At 46.6% G+C, this 20,614-nt stretch overlaps 1 protein-coding gene across 1 annotated transcript in view; it reads right to left on the reverse strand.

The window, feature by feature from the left end:
- Positions 1 to 8,506: 8,506 nt before the first annotated feature.
- Positions 8,507 to 20,614, reverse strand: part of CASQ2 (calsequestrin 2) — a gene marked incomplete at both ends in the record, with an annotated part of 72,243 nt that continues 60,135 nt past the window's right edge. The window contains 3 exons of the mRNA XM_080692016.1: positions 8,507 to 8,734; positions 9,838 to 9,912; positions 11,905 to 12,005. Of these exons, the coding sequence (XP_080548142.1) occupies positions 8,507 to 8,734; positions 9,838 to 9,912; positions 11,905 to 12,005 (404 nt within the window). The remainder of the gene's footprint in view (positions 8,735 to 9,837; positions 9,913 to 11,904; positions 12,006 to 20,614) is intronic.

A 20,614-nucleotide genomic window follows, 5' to 3' on the forward strand; every position in this document is an offset into this window, starting at 1 on the left:
TTGACAGGTGAGAAAAGGGCAGATCAGAGAGGGGAGGACTTGCCCAGGGACCTGTGACCTTACCTAAGTGGGATTTCAAACAGGTGTTGGGTGCCAGTCCCTCTGTTCAGGATACCCTGAAGCACAGGCTGAGTGGTTCAGCATTTCTAAACAAAGGAGGGACCTAGAAATGCAAGTTAATTGGATCCTTGAGGGGCACGCCTCGGGGGGCAGGGGGAGGCACACAAAGGCACTGCTGTTCCGCCATTGCCTGTGCTTTTTCTTCTCCCATCTGGCCCCCTCCCTGCTGGCTTGGGCGGGATGCGCACCCTGGGCCCTGGGCTCAGGTGGGGTGCTGGGCTTGGCCTAGCCTCTTCCTGGTGCCAGTGCAGTGTCTGGCAGCTATGATGGGAGAGGGCTTGCATGTAGGGCAGCCGGGAGGTCTGGAGCAGGAGTTCAACCTAGCTCTTTGATACGGGTGTTCTCAGCAAGGGATTTGCATCTCTGTTTCCATACACTTGCCCTCAGGATTTTGAACAGAACAGACATAAAATAGTCTGAAAAATAAAGGGAGGTGGGAGTGTCTATTCCACTGCTTTGGAGTTTTGAGTCCGTTGTGCATAAACCATTTTTCCCTGCCCTCCTGTTTCAACAGAAGGCAGAGAAGGAAGGTGGGGTGCACACCCCTTAGCATTGCTTCCTATTAGGAATTAAGATGAGCTTTCAAGGGGGTGGGTAAGAAGTGTAAAACTACTGAGTAAAATTAGATTTTAGGACTCTGAGTCTTTTTTACCAGGTCCTGTCCTATCTCGACTTTAGCAATCCAGTTTGTTTCACCTGTGAAAGAGAACTCTTTAAGAGAATTTCCCTAACACAACCATGATTCTGGAAGCCTGAAGGCTGCTTTTACTATGGCCTTCAAAGTCTATAGTTTATGCCTCCCTCCCCTCAGAAACATCAGTGTTTTGTCCTGGTCTTAGTGGAATAAAGGCATTTTCATCTTAGCCTTGGGAACAGATGTGACACAGTCCCAGGTTTCTATCATAAGAATGTCTTAGTTACTTATTTTGGCACTGAAATAATATTTGGATGACAGAGTTTGATTGTCAAATTCTGTCAAAGTTGTCTGGCTTTGTATGTACTTTTGCTTTACAGAGCCTTCACTTGTGGGTAGAAACTTTACATTAGTGTAAAGTTGCTCATTATTTAGGAGTCCTTAAACCTTAAAATACCCTCAGCCTAGCAAAGCTTCATCTGAGAGGACAAGAGACTTGCTCAGGGAATTAGTTATGGGACTTTGGCATCTGATCTGCAGGTGGCAAGATTCATTCAACACATGTTGTAGGAAATGTACCCAGGTGTATACCATGGCCATTCTAGGAGCCAGAAAGAAACTTGTAGTTGTCACTTTCTTGTGCCAGTGCCCCTCTGTTACAGGAATAATGACATATTTCCTTAGTATTCAGCCAGCATTCCTTAAAAAACAAAAGGGAACATAAGAAAATCTAGACTTTAGTGATAGTTTCTTATTTTTTGATGGATTTTACTCTGGGCTTCAAATAGATGACAGACTCCCTGAGACCCCCCTAAATGCTTAACCAGGTTTGATTTCTAAGCAGTCATTTATGAGCGCAACTATTTCATAGAGGACAGAACACCAGCTAGGATGGGGTGGAAACAGATACTGGCTTGCTAGGTAATGAATTTAACTCACTTTGTGGGTATCCACATCCTCAACAAAGGTGCTAGAAGGAGAATCAGAGAGGCCTGGACCAGGTCATGTTGGAGAGATTATCTGACAATGGCTTTCATTAGCTGGAAGTTTCTATCCAGAAAGCTCAGTGATGAAACTCCATCTCACTGATGGAGACAACTGTACAAAACTGTCAGGGACCGTTGTGTTCTTTTGGATTAGTTAATAGTTCTGTTTGTAACCAGGAGGGGCAGTTTTGCTAATTAGCCTCTACTGAAGGTCACTAGTCATTATCTGTATGACGAAGCCTAAATGAGTTGTAGCAGTAACTGGGTGGTGGGCTCTACTGAGACATGTCAAAATATGTAAATTAATGAATCATACAGCCAGCAAAAATCTGTTTACTTCGGGAAGGTTTAGCTCCGAAACCTCTCAGTGTCATATTGCAGCAGTGGCGGCATCTGACATGGTCACAGTGTACCTGGTATCCAAGTTACATGGTTCCCTTTGGGTTCTCCAGTGATAGCCATCCCTCATCCCAACTAACCAGAAACCCTTTTACACATTACATTTTTATACTGTAAACATGGAAAATAAATTGAAATCCCAAATTATATATTGTTTCTTTTTTGTGTGTAATTATTTCAACCTAGATAGTTGGGGAGGCTTAGGGAACATTTTCACTCTTGCATAATTTTGATTCCCCATTAAAGATAACTTATTATGTTTCTATGAAAACCAAGACAATTTTAGTAGATTGGAGAAATAAAACTAGCATCATAACAAAAACCACAGGTTGCCAATCATTTAATGGTGATAAAAATATTTTAAATGTATAGATAACTAAAGATGAAATCTTTAGGCCCTAAAATTTTGGAACATACCTTTTGAGTACATCAAGTGAAATAGATACTGGAGTTAAGTAAAGAGAGAAAATGTGTCGGACGGACCCTGGATTAGATTGTTTTTGGAGAACGGCTTGTTTGGCAATTCGGTGTAAAGTATGGATTCCTTTTAGATAGGCATTTTTAAAAGGAACTTGATCATTTGACAAAGAAATGTCAACACTGCCTTCTGCTAAACCCAGCTATTCTTTACCTTTAGGTAATGCTGAAATACACAAATCCCTACTAGTTGCACTGATAAGAGCAGAGAAAGCAACTGACTTGAAGATATTCATTGTATAGATTATTGATAAACTGCTTCTTTCCTCCATCAGCCAGATGTATGCACTTTATAACTACACAAAAACCCTGCTAGAGGAAAGATCAAAGCCATATGAATATAATGCCAAAGGCTCTTCTTGTTGTCATCCACTAGCCAGGGTACAGCTATAGTATCTGGAGGAGTTCTGAGGCTCTCAGATGATAAACGACCAGATTATGGAGTGAGGGCTCTCAGGATGACACCAGGTGGAGCCAGAAGCAGAGACGGCCCACCAGCGTTGGGTGTGCAGGGGCAGCATCCCTGCTGTAGGAGAGAGGTGGTGATTCTCTGTGAGTGTCAGTGTATCATTCAAACATCCTCTCATTCTACAGGCTCAGCTATAACTTGTCATGGATAATCTAAAATTGTAATAGGCTTTTGGTGTGTGCTCTATGCTCACATCTGAATGTGTTTCCGTGGTCCGCAATTTCATAATATCTCAGACAAAATGAGGATGCGTTAGTAGAACTGACACAAGGTGTTTCAAACAAATTTCCTTTTTTAGGCTGCTCAGCTCTCCCACTTGCCGGCTGGTTTTTGCCTTCTGTGATCCACATATGGTAAGCTTTAAGGGTCCACTGGTTGAATTTTTGAATGAGCAAATGAACGAGAACACGATAGTATACTCACTTGTAAGATGACTGGCTGCAATTTAATTACAGGTGATTATTTTAGGGGATTTGTTAGGATTTTTGAAGGCCCCAGGGTTGTCATTAAGAACTCCAGTCATCATTGCTCTAACGAGTTTGGATTTAGAAAGTCACATTAATTTTGAAAGAGGTTGTTAATTCACCTTGTGAGCCTTTGGGTCTGTGAGTGCATCGAGTAGGTGACTTGGCGTCAGGTGGCTACGGGCCTCCCCTTCCCCGAGAGTGGGCCTTGGCGCTTCTGCCCTTGTCCTGGGTTACTTGGCTTCCCTTGATGGTGGCTGTGTTTCTGAGAACTTTGCTGTCTTCAGGAGATATAATATACTGCACTGGACAATTTCTCATGAAGCCAAGGGGATTCTCTGTTCCTGTTTCTTCAGCGGTTGGCTAGCCTCAGCAAGTCTGAACAGATAATGCCAGGTTGCCAAAAACATCTTTGTAAGAGTCATCTTCAATAATTACTAGATTTGTTTGCACATTCTGGTTTTGTTTATTTGTATTGAGGTCTTCTATTATTAGTGCACTGCAATTATACACCATAGTGAAGTTCAATGTGATAAAAACATACACACACACATAGCTCTTGTTGGATTTGCCCACCCTGCTTCCCCCTCTTCACTCCCCATACATTTTAGCGAAATGGGTAGTGATGACTTTATAATATACATATTTCTATTGTATTATCTAAACTCTTTTCCTCTTCAAATCCTCCCTCTTCCCTTCTCTAGCCCCTGCCCCTAATCCCCATCTGCTACTCTACAGGTCTCTCTTCACATTATGTAAAGTCCCTTGTGTTTCTTATTTTCTCTCTAGTTTCTACGTATGAGAGAAGACATATAACTCTTAACTTTCTAAGACTGATTTTACTTAGCATAATATTCCATCCCTTCTTCTGCAAACGACATACTTTTGCTCTTTTTTATAGCATCTTGATAAATGCAATCACTGAGGAATTTATTTTGCATCATAACTAAAGAATCTTTGGTCAAGTAAGATTTCTTAAGTGCCTATCAGAACTTAGGCACTGATGATGGGATCAGATCAGCCAATCTCTCCCCAAAGGTTACTTTCAGACTAATAAGTGAGAAACACAGACAAGTGGAAGTACAGTAAGTTGTAGGTTCCAGAGGAGAAGTCTACACAGGATTCAAGGAGAGCTCAGAGGAGAAAGTGGCCAATTTTCTGGGGCATAACAGGTGAAGGCCATGGAGTGGGTAACATGGCAAGCCCCAAAACTTTATTGATTCATGGTGCCCAGGGGACACACAGAGGGAGCTGGCCAGGGGCTTGGAACTCAGGCCGGAGAAGGAGGGGAGAGAGAGAGCGAGAGGGAGCAAACAGTGAAGCCATAGGTGGGATGAGATGACCAGAGTGAGCAGGAAGGGTGGTGCTCCCCAACCCTGGCTTGTGCCAGACCTCAGCGATTAGAGATGGTCAGATGTCAGTCCTGAAGATGTCTGTCAATAGCTCTGGGCTGGTGACAGGCATCTGTTTTCTAAAATAAGCTCAAGTGTATTCCACATGCTCACTGAGCAGGGCTGAAAACCCTGTTCAAACTGTGGAGTTTTCTGACAGAACCTCAGGGCCAGCATTTAAGAGGAACTGAGTCTGAGTTATCAGGAACTGTGGATCAAAAAGCATTGACTGGTAACTGGGCGTGGTGGCGCATGCTTGTAATCCCAGCATTTGGAAGGCTGACGGGAGGATCACGGCTCGAGAACTACTTTAGGGAGTCCCTTTGCAACTCAGTGAGACCCTGTTTCAAAATAAAGAATAAAAAATAGGGGTGGGGGTGTGGCTAAGAGGTAAAATGCTCCTGGGTTCCATCCCCAGTACCACAAAAAAAAAAAAAAAAAAAAAAAGCCAGGTGATGTTATTAACAAGTGGGCTTCTTCAGTGCTGCAAATGAGAAATTGACTGGCACACAACCTCGTTACAGAAAAGACCAGCTCATTGCAGGTTCTGGGATGATTTTTGACAGAAATGCATTGAAAGTGATTGTGTGTTCTGGATAACCCAGTGAGTCTTACCTTTCTTTTATTCTTTTTCCAACAAGATGACCAGAACTTCCATTTCTGATTGGCTTATATTTCCAATATTGCTAAAGTTGACTAAGGCCTCATAATGAAAGGAGAAAGGGCATTTGGTTCAAAAAATAAAAAGGAGTATGGGAAATTTACTTGAGTCCAACTTTGAGCATTATCTGAGTAAAAATGCAATCCTTTGATCCTTATTTTAAGGGATTAAATTAAAATGAGGACAATAGCGAGATGCAGCTCCTAAGCCTTTATGAGGCTAAAATGCAGAAACACATGTAAAGTGCTTAGCATACTCCTCTAGGTATACAACAAATATTCAACAAATCTCAGCTTAAAAGTTTCCTACTACTAACTACGCAGCACTTGAACTTTGACAGGGCCAGCCTTGCTCCCAGTGACTCTAACAAAGTGGCACCATAAACAACAGTTTAACTTAGCATGGGAATAAGGGAATTTTCCCAGGCTGAGAAATAGACTGCTTTCATGATGGACTTTGGCTACATGGAAGATGAACATCAGAGACTCCTTTGGGAAGTTTGTTCTCCAAGAGCTTAAGTTGTAATTGGGCCTAGGCAACACAGAACAGCTTGAGAGGCTCCTACTTGGCTTTGTAAGGGGAGAAATAAATGTGGAGGCCCTCTGGTGTAGACCGTGATCCCCCAAATTCATGTGGAAGCCTTCGCCCTTAATGTGACTGCATTTGGTCCTTTAAGTGCTCAAGTTAAATGAAATCAGAGGGTGGGGCTCTAATCTGATAGGATAGGTGCCCTCTTAAGAAGAGGAATAGACACCGGAGTTTGCAAGCACATGCTCTGTCTCTCTTGTCTGTCTGTCTGACTGTCTGTCTCTCTCCATTGAAGAAAGTCCATGTGAGGGCATAGTTAGGAGCCAGAAAGAGAGCCCTTCTCAGGAACCCAGCTGGCAACTTCAGCTTGGATTTCCAGCCTCTAGAACTATGAGAAAATCTTCTGTTGCTTAAGCTACTCAATCTGTGGTATTGTTATGACAGCCCAAGCTGACTAATGCACGTGATAATCTCTGTTATCTAACAGTGTTGAGGAATTACAGCTATTCATCTTAATCAATTATTCATGTATCAACTCAACAAATGAGTACCTACTTCATGATGGGCAAAGCACTAATTGCCTACTATGTCTTGCTTCTAGGGAGCCTACAGTTTAGTGAAATGGCAAACATGCAAAATATGTTAAAAGATTGGGGGGTAGATATGGGATATTGAACCCAGAGGCATTCTACCTTCAAACCACATACCCTCAACCCTATTTTATTTCTTATTTTGAAATGGGGGTCTCACAAAGTTGTGGAGACTTGCCTCCAACCTTTGATTCCCCTGTCTCAGCCTCCCAGATACTGGGATTACAGGTGTGTACCATCATGCCTGGCGATATATGTTACAACTTAAATGATAAATGTCATGACCCAGAGTACACATCAAATGCCGTAGATGCAGAGGGGAAAAAGGTGCTAGAAAACAGCCCACAGCAGTATCATCGACTGAGTGCAGGTTCTGTTGTGTTGAGTGTGAAGCGCTTGCATAGCAGCCAAGCCAAGATGCCCAGAGGCAGCTAATGAGTGGGTCTAGAACTAAGGCAAGAGGTCAAGGTTAGAGAGCCCTGTTTGGTGGTTATTAGCGCACAGGTGGTAGTTGATGAGCCTGGGTGATACTGCCTGGGAAGAGTGAACAGAGTTGAGAGATTGCAAAACCCCATCAGGCAGAGAAAGAGAGGCCTGATAGGGAAACAGAGATGGACTAGCAAGGTAGGACTGCAGCCAGCTGAGAGTGAGTAGGAGCAGAAAAACCAAGACAAGATTTTCAAGAGAGCCTCAGTATTTTCCAAAAATTAGTTTAATGACAGAGTTAGCTAACTACTCTTCCACAAAAGGATTTGCCCTGATTTCAAAAGCATTTGCAGTGTTTTTAATATATGTTAACAGATTGAGAAAATAAGTTAGAACATTGTACCGCAACTCAACACTAAGGCTACCAAGCACAATGTAACTTTGAGACAGTTCAAAAGGCACTTGGGATTTCTTTCAGTGCCCAAGGGCATCATCTTGAACTCCAGCTGTTGACTGGCTCAACTGTGGGAGCGCTGATAAATGGAGAGTTAATTAGCCCTTGCCTGGGTAGAGCCACCTTTAAATAGGAATTCTGGCTGGCAGTGACAAAAAAGGGGTATTCAGTGCCCAGCTCAGGCTAGCAGGCCAGCTGACCCATTCAGAGACCTGAACCCACCCCCATGGGGAAAAATAAGCATCTTTATTCTTCTGTATCCCCTCCCTCCTCCACTGCTGGTGAATATGTGGGACATATCAGCTCATGGGACGTTCAGAGAGCAAACCAACCTCCCATCCCAGATCCTAAATTGCCAGAGGTCAAGGCGACACCTACATGCGTTTCTAGGCCTCTCAGTCCCATCCAAAGTTTTGGATCTGAGTCCCCCTGATGTCCTTGGTATGGGGGCCACATTAATTAATCGTGTGTCACCCCAGGGCTCTGGTTACAAGGTCACTCCATGCTCATGGATTAGCAAACTGTCAGTTCTGTTACACACATGGTCAAAGACAAAAGTAAACTTGAGGAGAAGTTTTCGAGGGTTGTTCTCCCCAGACTGGCATATCTAGGCTCCTCCCTGAACCCTCAGCCCTCCCAGTGGTCCAGCAAAGAGCAAGAACTGTCCCATGACAGCCAGGCAGGTCAGCGTGGGGATCCTTCCCCTGCTGCCCCTGCTGAGAGGGCCAGGCTGGATTTGGAAGGCCTTTTCTTAATCGCCGGCTCCTGGTGAGGGGGAGTAGAGGGAGATGTGGGAGCAGAGAGTGGAGCTGATGGGGGCGAGGAGGCTGCGCACTGCTGCCTCGGGCTGTCTGTAGAGAGTGGTTAGCCATGACTTTGTTTTCTTCAGAATCACCTGGAGTTGGAGCTACTCATCATCGTCATCATCGTCACTATCATCATCCTCTTCATCAGAATTATCATCGTCATCGTCGTCATCATCGTCGTCGTCATTATCATCGTCCTCGTCTTCATCTTCATTGTCATCATCTTCCGTGTTGATCTTTCCAGACAGCACATCCTCGATCCAGTCTTCCAGCTCCTCGGCTGTGGGCAGGTCATCATCATCGGGAATCTCCATCCAGACGCTATCAGCCTGCAGGGAGGGACACAGTGGCTCAGTGAGCGAAAGCACCCAGGTGGAGCCAGACCAGAGGACTCCCAGAAGCCCCGGGTCTCCTACCCCTACCAGGAGTGTACACATGCTGCTAAATGAAAGCACCGACTCGCAGAGTGGCATGTGTGTATACTGTTTGTGTGACATAAAAGGAAATGTCTATTCCACTGCGCAGAGAATACACAGGTGTATATGAGATTTCTGGAGAGACACGTGCAACCAACACCAGTGATTCCTCAAGGACGGGACCAGGGACGGAGTCAGGACACAGAGGAAGTCTTCTCCTTTTCATTTTATCCTACTATTCTGTTTTAAGAGGTGTTTCAACTTAAGCATAATTTTTTTAGTTATTATTAATTTTAAAAGTAGTTTACAAAGTAAATGAATATAGAGTTCTCCTGGCAATTGAACCCTTCCCTATGGGGTGAAAGGAATTGCTGACTAACCTTTGTCACAGAGTCCATCCCCATTATGATTCTAAGGGGCCCTCTGCGATCATCCCTCTGTCCCCACCTCTGTTTTGTTGCAGTGGGGTTGAATCAGATGTCCGGACATCTGAAATTCCTCATACTCCACCAGTCCACCTCAGGGATCCTTCCCACCCTCATCTCCCCAGTGCCTGAACTGGGCAGGGAGCCCCTCGCTCATGCATGATTTCCACCCTTCCCTCCACGGGCTGATCTCCAGCTGTAGAGTGGTTTCCTGCGTGGGCTTCTGAACCACAAGTGCCCATCACCACCATGCAATGAGGACTCTGGGTGAGGCTCCCTGATCCTTGTTGTTTGGCTTCGGGAGGGGGGGATATAGGAGAATTTTCTTCAGTGAATTGTTCTAGGACAGCAAGTCTAACTAGGCTGGCCTCATAAGCTAGGAAATAGATCCATAGAACAAAGCAAGGAACATAGACTGGGACTGACTGGCTCAGAGGCCAGCCTTGGGCCACACCAGCAAGTTTCCTGAGCTCAGGCAGGGCCACAGGTTCTGCTCGTTTCTGAAGGAGCCAGACTTCTAAGCTGACCTCACAGTCTGGGTGCAGAGAGGCAGACGGGCGGGGCTGAGCATGATTTCATGAAGATACTTACATCCGTCACATTCACTACCCCTATCTGTGGCTTGAACAGGTCAATCTTGAAAGTCTTCTCCCAGTAGGCAACAAGCTGCAGCAAGAAAAACTCACATTAGACAGTAGGCAGAGGACATTCCCTGGAAAAGCCACTTTTTGCGGCTGGACTCACCTGCCACCCTCCCACAGCAACTGGGTCACCATTGGTTAAAGGTCTGCAAAACAGCTTCGGGCGCTTAGGGAAATTGAAGACTTGGCCCCAACCTTCGGGCATTTTTAAATGAGCATTAAATAAAGGATGGCATAGCACGAACTATGAAAACATATAATATCAAAGCGTCTGCAGCTGTGAGGAAGAAAATTACAGAGATGGTCTAATGTTAATCCCCAAATTACCTGTGGCTCTTTTATAGTTTATGGGTAATGAAAGAACCATTTCCCTCCATCTTTCTTTCAAAGTCCCATTTTTAAAATTTTGTATCTTGTGCCAGTCCGCTAGAAGAGATGGCTGGGGAAGCAGTGGTATGCTGGAAGTTGGCATGAAGAGTTAATAAGAAGAAGGTTCAAACAGGTTTGAATAAATCTTTGCTGGGGCAGGACTGAAAGAGCAAGAGGCCTTGGGGGTAAGAAAAGGGGGACATTCAGTGATAAAAAAAAAATCTCCTGGGCAAATATAGGGCCTGATAGGACTGAGATATTCAGGAATCTGGAAATCGGAATAGCCTGGAGATTACTACTTTGCAAAAACCAAGGCAGCTAGGTGTGGTGGCGCACACTTGTCAGCCTAGCATTCGGGAGGCAGAGACTGGAGGATCGCTGACAGCCTCAGCTACGTAGCGAGACCCTTTGGATCTTAGGAGACCCTGTTTCAAAAAATAAAAAAGACTAAAAAAAAGGTCTGGGGGTGTACCTTGGAGGTACAATGCCCCTAGTTTCCGTTGCCGGTGCCACAAAAATTTAAAAAAACAACAAGGCAAACACTTCTTATAATTAATCAGAAATGACTGGTTTCAAGGGTTATGGAAGTCTCTGCTTTTGATCCACACATCTTTATGTAGGATTGTGCACCAGGGTCCTTGAGATCACTAAAACCCTTTAGTGTTCTCTACTTAATCATAGTATCATCAGTTATAACCTATGCAATTGATAATAATTCCTGGAAGACCAAGTTGTCAACCAAACAATAACTAAACTTGTGCTGATTACCAGAAGTTATCTCTACCAGAAGCAGCCAATCAAGCAAGGCTTGGCATCACCATAGACCTAAATTGGAATATTACATCTTACTAGCTTTACTCTCTCCAGCTATCATTCTTTTCATCTGCTGGAAATTATAATGGTGCCTGTGTGACAGGGTCGTGGAGGGGATTAGCCATGATGACACATGGCGACAACTTAGATGGCAGTTCCAGACACACAGCAGAGGACAGGAGCTGCATTCATTGTCATCGCCTCCAGATTCAGGTACTACACAAATTCTGTTCATTCTTTTTAAGACTAAGCATAATCATGGGTTTCTGGCCATTGATCATGACATTGGCTGGAGTCTGAACTATAAGGTTCTTGCACTTTCAACAGGTTCTGAGATTATTCTGGGATCTGGGGAGCAGACAGTGGCCAGGACAGACATGACCTCTGCTCTCAAAGAGGTATCTCCACACTGAGTAACTTATGCAAAATGTCCATCTCTGGTTTGTATTATTTAGTAATAATACAAACCTTTGTATTTCTGCTGCTTCAGAATGATGGCCCCCCACTTAGAAATCGAAAGGAATTACAGGATGGGATGAGGGGCAGCTTCGGGGCTGCTGGCAGAAAGAATTCACCCAGCTCACTTGGGTGGGCCCCTTCGAGAGTCTCCAACTCCAGGAGTGAGAACAATAGTAACTGACCACGTCAGCCACTGTCCCAGGCCCCAAGTTCACTGCTGTGCCATGAGCTAGGATCTTCCACAAAACAGGAGGGGCACTGAGCTTCTTCAAACGCCTTTACGTGTTTACCCCGTCCTTCATGCTTGAGAGCCTCATTCTGCACAGAACACGGGACTGTGAAGCACTAGAGATGTGGCCCGGCCTGAACCACTCACCAGAGGAAAGTCGTCAGGGTCGATCCACACGATGCTCAGGTCAGGGTTGTCGGTGTTGTCCCGGGCGACTTGTTTCAGGATCTCTAGGAACTCGTAGCCATCTGAAGTAAGATTCAAGAAGGTTGGTAAACCCTGCACGTACATGGCTTCTCACGTGGAGAGCGGGAGAGCATGGTTTTCCACGAGGGTTTCTTAGGCTATTTGATGCACACCCTTAATTACAGGATTAGTCTATACAATGAGTCAGATGAGAGCCCCAGCCACAAAGCAGCTTATATGAAGGGAACAATAAAAAGTGAATAAAGAAATTAAAAGGTCACAGGGAACTGGCCAGTTTCTAACTAAAGGCCAAACTCAATTTGTTCATCTGCCCAGCCTTGGTGACAAAGGTCAGTACCAGCTCAGAGAACCCCTGCCTGTCCTTAAGGACCCTGTGCCATCTCTTGATGCCCACACTACCCTTCAGAGCCCCCACAACACCTTCTCTAGAAACCAAGAGCATTGCAGTCTGGCCCCTTGGTTGGCTACAACCTGGAATTCCTAAAACCTTCCAACTAAGGCTCCACAGTCACACAGGGCTCCCCTCCCTCCCTCGGCAGTTCTGTACACACTCTCCCTTCTCTCTATTCTGTCAGCAGCATTCACATGCCCAGGGAGGGATGATTCATAGGAAAGGCAGGCCCAAGACTCTTAACCTTTAAGGAAAAAAAAACCTTTGTAATTATTATTATTATTATTAATATTATTATTAATATTATTAATTTGTGGTATTGGAGGTTGAGCCTAGAGGCAATCTACCTCCATGCTATACCCCCAGCTCTTTTTATTTTTCATTTTGAAGCAGGGTCTTACTAAATTGCTGAAACTGGCCTCAAATTTGTAACCCTCTTGTCTCAGCCTCCCAAGTACTAGGATTAAAAGTGTGTGGCACCACAGCCCGCTCAACAGTTTTCATTTCAAAGGCCTGAACCTTGAAGGACTTGATGCATACATTTTTCTCCAGAAGCAAAATTTGTGGAAGAACATTTGGTAAGAGATAGCATACTCTAAGGCCTCAGCACACTATCCCAACCTACACAAGGCAAGAGCTTAGGTTCTGGCGGGTCCCTGAGAATGAATGCTATGTGTGTACATGTGTGCGTGTTCAGGTATCACATGTGCAGGGAGACGTGTATGTGTGTATATTTACCCACATACAGAATAGCCATGAGTTCAGAGAATCCCGGAGTATAGAGGACTCACACTTTGATTCAGAATGAAACTGTGAGAGACGTAAATGCCCATGAATCTCTTAGAACGTCCCTTAGCACAATGGCAGAAAAGTTCATCAGGAAGAACATGGAGAGTCAGAGGGAGGCAGACAGGATGCTGCAGCCCTGCAGGAGGGGGTGAGCGGGCCAGAGGACAGACAGAATGACGGCCTTCTCTGCAGACGCTAGTGTGGATGGACGATGATGACCCCACCCAGCTCTGCCTGGGAACCAGCAAGAACCTGGTCTCTTTGGATGTCTGAGTGGGAGCAGGGACGATGGGCAGGTGAGTTTCAGTTGTGCACAGCTCAAAATAGAGACTCAGATTCAGTTCTAAACAATCAAGGGACATTTCTTGCATAGCACAGTTTTGGGCCTGAAATTTATAATTTCTCTACAGGCAGCTCACCATCTGCCTGGAAATTCAGTGTGGCAACTTCCTTTTCTTTAAAAAGCCTCTCTCCTTTACTCTGCCTCCTAGAGAACTTGGGCACCTCTCAGCAGCCTCTGTATAACAAGCCTCCCTCTCCAAGAACTGACCTTTATTTGGCTATTTCTGCCTCCTGGTAAAGCTGTTACTTCCTCTTCTCTAATATATTCCTGGCAAAAGGCACACGATTCCTTGAAGGTCTGCTCTGAATTGGTGTGGTCACTGCAAACGTTACTAACTCTTTGAGGATTCCCACCAGCTGCCCCCCTTCGGCCCAGGCATTGTTACCTGGGAAACAGAGTGACTACTAACAGAGAAGAGGGTCTTTACGGCATGCAGCCCACTCCTGCAGAGATAGCAAGGATGGCCCAAGTGGTTTTCAACCCATGCTCACATCTACATTGCAAACGAGATCGGATGACAGTCACCTGAGATGAACAGGGCCTACACTTTAGAGTTCACGATCTACCATTTCTGTAATAGAGGCGAGGGTACTGCTTCTGCTGCCTCTAGGTGTGGCCACAAATGTCACGCCCCTCCAGAGCGGCACCTCTGTATAGGTTGACACTGTGGATCCTACCATGGCCATGTGGCTGTGTCGCAGAAGAGGGAAGTATGAATCTCCACAGACAGCCATCTGGGGATTCATGAGTCATAATGCACAGAGTGCAAGGAAGACTTCTTCTAAAACACCTGCGGTCACTGCTTTCAGCAGCAGAGAAGAAAAGGAAGAACAATGGAGGTGACACTGCCCGTTCCCTGGAAGACGAGATGCAAATGATAATGTGACCTTGACGAATCTAAAATCACAAACAGGATGAAATTCAACAACACAGACCCAAACTCAAAGAGTAAACTGGTGGTAAAACTTGAGATTGATTTATAGAAACATTGATTCAGAGGAAAAGGAGAGGCTGCCCCTGCACAGAGGTAGAGACATGCTCCGTCACCAGAACCGCACACCAAATACACATGTAGCACTTGTCAGTCCCATGAAAAAATTCAGAATTTTTTTTTTGTGTGTGTATGGTACTGGGGTGGAACCCAGGGGCATTTCTACCTCCGGGCTATACTCCCAGACCTATTTTATATTTTATTTGGAAACAGGGTCTCACTAAGCTGCTGAGAGCCTCACTCAGTAGCTGAGGCTGGCTTTGAACCTGCGATCCTCCTGTCTCGGCCTCCCAAGCGCTGGGATTACAAGCGTACGCCACCACACTCTGCTGATGTCAGAATTTATAAAAAGAAATGTTACACACAACATACCTACTCTATTTCTGTTCTGTGTTCTGGAGAAAGTTTGGAGAGAAAAAGAAAAGACAGATGGAATAAACCCTGGGCTCTACAAGAAAAATAAAAATCAAGTGATAAGCATTTTTACATAAATAAATGGATTCAGAACGATAGCTTAATGCTCATTTTTAAGAATATGAGAGGTATTTGTGAAGAGAATATTCTTCGTGTCTATGGGAAGCAAAGAAAGCTCAAAAACCACTCACAGAAAGAAAAAAAAATAAGATTGACATGAAAGCCAGAGAAGCTTCATGGAGATCCAAGGGCAACTTTGACTCCCAAGAAGATGGGTTCTATAATGGGCAGCCGTCTACAGCCCTGGATATTTTCCCTAACAGCAGAGTCTGCTCTTCAGGGAGGCAGCCAACACAACACTTAAACACAGGGGTTCTGGAGCCAAATGACCTTGGTCCAAATCAGAGTCACTCAGGGCAAGTGATTTAATGTCTTGTTTCTTCGTGTGAAGCCGGAGATTCAATAATAGTGCTACTGGCTTCAAGCGGGGTGGGGGTGGGGGGATTACAAGCGTGTACCACCATGCCCCGCTCCATAGCCCTTTTTAAAACCTTGAGAGCTGGGCGTGGTGGCACACGCTTGTAATCCCCGTGCTTGGGAGGTGGAGACAGGAGGATGGTGCAGGTTCAAAGCCAGCCACGCTGGCTTAAGAGACCCTGTTTTCAAATAAAAATATAAAATAGGTCTGGGAGTGTAGCCCAGAGGTAGAAGGGCTTCCGGGAACCCCAGTACCACAAAAAAAAAAAAAAAAAAAAAACCAACAACTTGAGAAACTCTTCCTAAATTGCCTAAGCTGGCCTCAAACTCGTTATTCTTCTGCCCCAGCCTTTGAATAGTTAGGATTCCAGGAAGATGCTGAGCCAGAAAATTTAATTATCTTCATTTCACAGAGGATGAAAATGAGACACAGTGAGAGAAAGAGTCAGGAGTCTAACTCTAGTATTTGATCTCCATGTCTAGTGCTATTTCCAACACCCTTCTTCCCTCTGAGGTCTCATCTCTCCCTTCCTTCCTTCCTTCCTTCCTTCCTTCCTTCCTTCCTTCCTTCCTTCCTTCCTTCCTTCCTTGAGTTTGTGCTGAGGTCCCAAGGCCTGTGTGAAGGCCTCCACATCAGAGGAGCAGGGCAGGAGCGTGGCGCTCACAGCCTCAGTACCAGTGCCGGGGCTGTCTCTGCTGTCCCTGGGAGCGGTGGAGCTGAGCCTCTCCCTGACTTCTGCCCACACTCCTGAGTCCAGTCCTGCCCACAGCCACTGTGGGAGGGGCGGCCTAACCTAGTAACCCTGTGAGTGGCACCGTAGTCTCAGGAATGGACCTAAATAAAGAAGGCTGTGCGAACTGCGAGTCATTCCCAGCCACACGGACTTTAGTCCCAGGAGTCCAGGACCCAAGGCGAGGGACACACCCTGAACCAGAAGGTTTCCCATAGCAAGTGAGTGGCCTCTGAAAACAGCTTCATGGGAAGAGGCCCCAGTGTTTACTCTTCCCTGCTTCCCTGCAGTCGGGTGGGAATGAGGCTGCACTGAGCTCTGGGGACCAGCTCCAGGCCAGTAGCTAGCGCCATGTTGGGAACCATGGCCCCACTGAACAGAAGCTTCTGTGTCTTGGTTCAAGCCATGGCCCAGGTGCAAAGAGATCCGCCAAGCTGCTGGCCCTGTCCTTGCCCCGCCATGGCCATGCTCAACCCACTGACTGTGCACCATGGGGAGTCATGCTCCTCTCCCTGGGAAGCAAGGTCTAGGCTTGGGGTTCCTCAAGAGGGATCCAGCCATGGCCAGGTGGCCAGGGACAGATGTGCAGGCTGGGCCTGGCCCATCACGCAGCTGGGAGGTGGTGTCTGAAGAGGATCTGGCTCAGGAGTTTGGAGACCCCACATGACCCTTAACCCCTCTAGGTCCTCTACTTCCTCCTCTGAAAACAGAGAGCATGGCTGCCTGGGTGGCCCACAGGCCTCCCGACAAGGAGATATTGTTATCCTGAGGTGAAAACAGTGGGACACCCACAGAAGTCTCCTTTCAGACCCACAGCAACCTTCATTTTAAGGAGCCTCTTACCCCCAACCACTTCCATCCTTCATGGACAGGATGGGTCCATTTTTGCCTCAGGTATTTGAGTCCCTACAACATTTCAGGGCCAGGGCCAGAGGCCAAGACACAAAGATGGGAAAGGCAAGTGAGTCCCTTCGGGTCCTCTCTCAGAAAGGCCCAGGCGGTCCTCAGGCTGAACCCACCCAATAAGCGTGGAGGTCTCCAACAGCAGAACTCTGTGAGCCCGGGCCCTGTGGGGAGCCTCGACAGGACAGACAAGGCGGGGAGCTCTTCCTGACGAGGCAGAGTCACCACAAAGCCACTGGTGAAAGCGAGACAAACCCTTAGAACAGGAGACATTGTGTGGGCCCCAGGGTTCTGAAATGGCACCTAAGACACTGGAACACCCTGCAGCTCCTGACTGAGGCTGCTTGCTCTGCTTCCCTTCTCCGGGCTTCCCTTCAAATCCAGAATTGGTGAAAAGGATACATTTTTATAATGGGGAGAAGCATAAGGTGGTAGGTATAGAGCCCAGACTTGGAGCCAGACAGCTGGGCTTGAATACCACTTTCTGAGCTTCCACCAGCCATATGAGCTGGGGATGCTACTTAACTTCTCTGTATCTATGCTTCCTGATCTGGGCAAGGTGACAGCAGTCCCTACACATAGGCTTGTTGTGAAGATTAAATGCATTGATAATTGGTATAACATTTTTTTTTTTTTGGTACTGAAGATTGAACCCAGGGGCATTCTACCTTGGAGATAGACCTCCATCCCTTTTGTTGTTGTTGTTATTATTAATATATATTTTTTGCAGTACTGGAGATAAAACCCAGTACCAGGATGGAACCCTGGGTTCCAGGGACATTCTACCTCCAAGCTACACCCCCATCCCTATTTTTTTATTCTTCATTTTGAAACAGGGTCTCACTGAGTTGCAAAGGGCCTCACTAAATAGCTGAAGCTGTCTGCGAACTGCGATCCTCCAGGCACAGCCTCCCGAATGCTTGGATTACAAGCGTGCACCACCACGCCCAGCTTCCTTTTTATTTTCTGAAACAGGGTCTCACTAAGTTGCTGAGGCTGGTCTCAAACCTGCAATCCTCCTGTCTCAGCCTCTGTATTTTGATTCAGGCACCTAGCAATAATCAAATATTGAACCTGATAAACCAACTTAAAATTTGAAAGCTCAAAGAGTCAGTTAGTGTTCCTATTTAAGACAATTGGTTTCCGAACCAATTTTACAAGAACCAGAGGCGGTGGAAGCTCAGGGTGACAGTGGATCTTCCCTCGACAGTGGCGAGTTCCTTCCTTCCAGAGCCCATCATGAATTCTGTTCCTCTCCTCAAAGACAGCAGCCTGTCCTTGCGTTTCCAGCTTGTTAGAGCTAATATTCCTGGTGCCCCTGGAGGATATCCATCCAGTATGCGCTCATGTAGAAATGTTGCTTTGCAAACCTTTTATCAAGTGTTATAAAGAAGATGTCAGCCTGATGCAGGCACATCTGGGGGCAGCAGGGAAAAGAGTCGTTCATTTTCAACCTGTCAACCAAGCAGCTCTGGCAGGTGCTCTGAGTGCAGCACTGGGAAAAGAGAGCAGTCAGAGAAACGGGCTGCAGAGGGCCACCGGCGAGAGCAGAGAGCAGACGGGCCTAGCAATGTCCTTCCCCGACAGGCCTGCCTACAGGCACCGGGGTGGGTGCTTATAACAGCAGAACATTTGAGGTTCTGCTCCAGGCCCAGGAGAGCAGGCGCCGCCTCCTCCAAGGAGGCCTGCCTGGCCTCAGCTTTCTGCAGTGAGCTATCATAAGCTCTGGCTATGAAGGTCATAACTGCAGCAAGAGTCCTTCTGGGCCCAGGCCGCTGGGATGATGTGTGTTGGGCCGAGGCCGCTGGGATGATGTGCGTTGGTGATGCTTTATAATCTCAGACTCCAAATCTGGGAACGTCCATGAGCAGTGAGAGGAGGTTGGACTTGTCTTCATTCGTTGGTTGCTCACGCTTCTGGATGCCTCTACTCTTTCTCCCCACTTCCTGGTACCCTCCACTTGCTCACACAGCCCTGACCCTCTCTCCTTACACAGCAGCACTGCACATGCTCAGAGCCTGCAGCTGGCCAGGGTACTGTTGGAGGGGTGGTGCTACAGGGTAGACCCTGCCAAAAGGAGCCCTTGGCAATTTCAGTTCCCTTCCTTCCTTCCTTCCTTCCTTCCTTCCTTCCTTCCTTCCTTCCTTCCTTCCTTCCTTTCTCTCTCTCTCTCTCTCTCTCTCTCTCTCTCTCTCTCTCTCTCTTTCTTTCTTTCTTTCTTTCTTTCTTTCTTTCTTGTGGTACTGGTGATTGAACCCAGAGGCATTCTACCTTCGAGCTACACCCCCAGCCCAATTCTATTTCTTATTTGGAAACAGAGTCTCACTGGCTTGATGAGAGTCTCACCACTTGCTGAGGCCATCCTTGAACACTTGATTCTCCCGTATCAGATTCCCAAGTACATGGATTATAGGCATGCGCCATCCTGCCTGGCTCAGTTCACCTTTATACCTTGCTTGTAACCCTGTGGTCATGAGCATGCTTCTGAATTTGTCTGTCTGGGTCTCTGCTTTCTTGAATTTTGAAGGTAGGAGGTGAGGGGGTAGTGGGGGACAGCAGAGGGGAGGACGGTGCATTGATGACCTCCTGGGTATCCTCAGGATAGGAACTCTGTGTGGCATGTGAGTATCTGGGGAGCCAGGGAGCCCTCAGTTTTATTCCACAGCCGCCCAGTGTGTTTCTCAGCCTCACCTACCTGAGTTGTAAAATGGGAATAAACGCAGAACCTCCCTTGTGGGATTGTTGTGTCATATAAGCACAGAGTAAATGATCATCATTCTCACTTTCATCACGGTCAAGATGCATTTATAGGCTGAGCGTCTGCTAGAACGTGAGTCTCAGCTTAGATGCTGTGTGTCGATGACATGGACACACTTTTTAACCTCTCAGACTTCTTCCCCTCATGTGACACTGGAGTAGTGGTAATCAGCATGCACAGATCACAGGGCAGCTTTAGGACCAAATGAGGTCGCTCCAGAAAGCTGCAGACACCGTTCCTCGATGAAGTTAGCTCTTGAATAAGAATCATGTTGTCTTCCTGGATGTGCAACCTTCCTGCTTTGGCACACAGGAGCAGTCTGGTGAGGCAATAGGTCATTTGTAATGTGCTAGCGAGAACAAAGTCATCCGAGGAACTGTCGCCTGTCCAGGAATGGAATTCCTAGTCCTGCAGCCAGGTCCAGGCCCCGGGTTACACATCAGTGCCCTGCAGTCAGTCACTGACTAGCCACAAAGTCAAAGTCAGGGACTTGCATGGAAAAGCCCTTCATTTTCGCAGCCCCAGTGGCGAGGCCCTCCCTTTGCTGAAAGACATGCTTCCAGAGCTCCTCCCTGCACCTCAGTGCAGGGCCTCAGCTTCCTGTGACAAGCCTCAGCTTGGGCTCTTGGGGGAAGGCAGAGCTTCAGGCCCTGGGATATTTGTGTAGGGAGGAGGTGGAAGCAGTTTCAGGAGCTTGATTCATTATAGCAGCAATCTCTGTCAAACAGGTTTCTACCACTTCAGGGAGGCCTCTTTGTTCCATTGTTGGAGAGAGCCAGACAGCCCCCCACCACCCTGGAAAGGGGCAGCGGGGTGGGAAGGAAGCCCCTGGAGTCCAGCCAGCTGGCCTCTG

The sequence above is a fragment of the Muscardinus avellanarius genome (genome assembly GCF_963383645.1).
Source record: "Muscardinus avellanarius genome assembly, chromosome: 3".
NCBI classification, from domain to species: Eukaryota; Metazoa; Chordata; class Mammalia; order Rodentia; family Gliridae; genus Muscardinus; species Muscardinus avellanarius.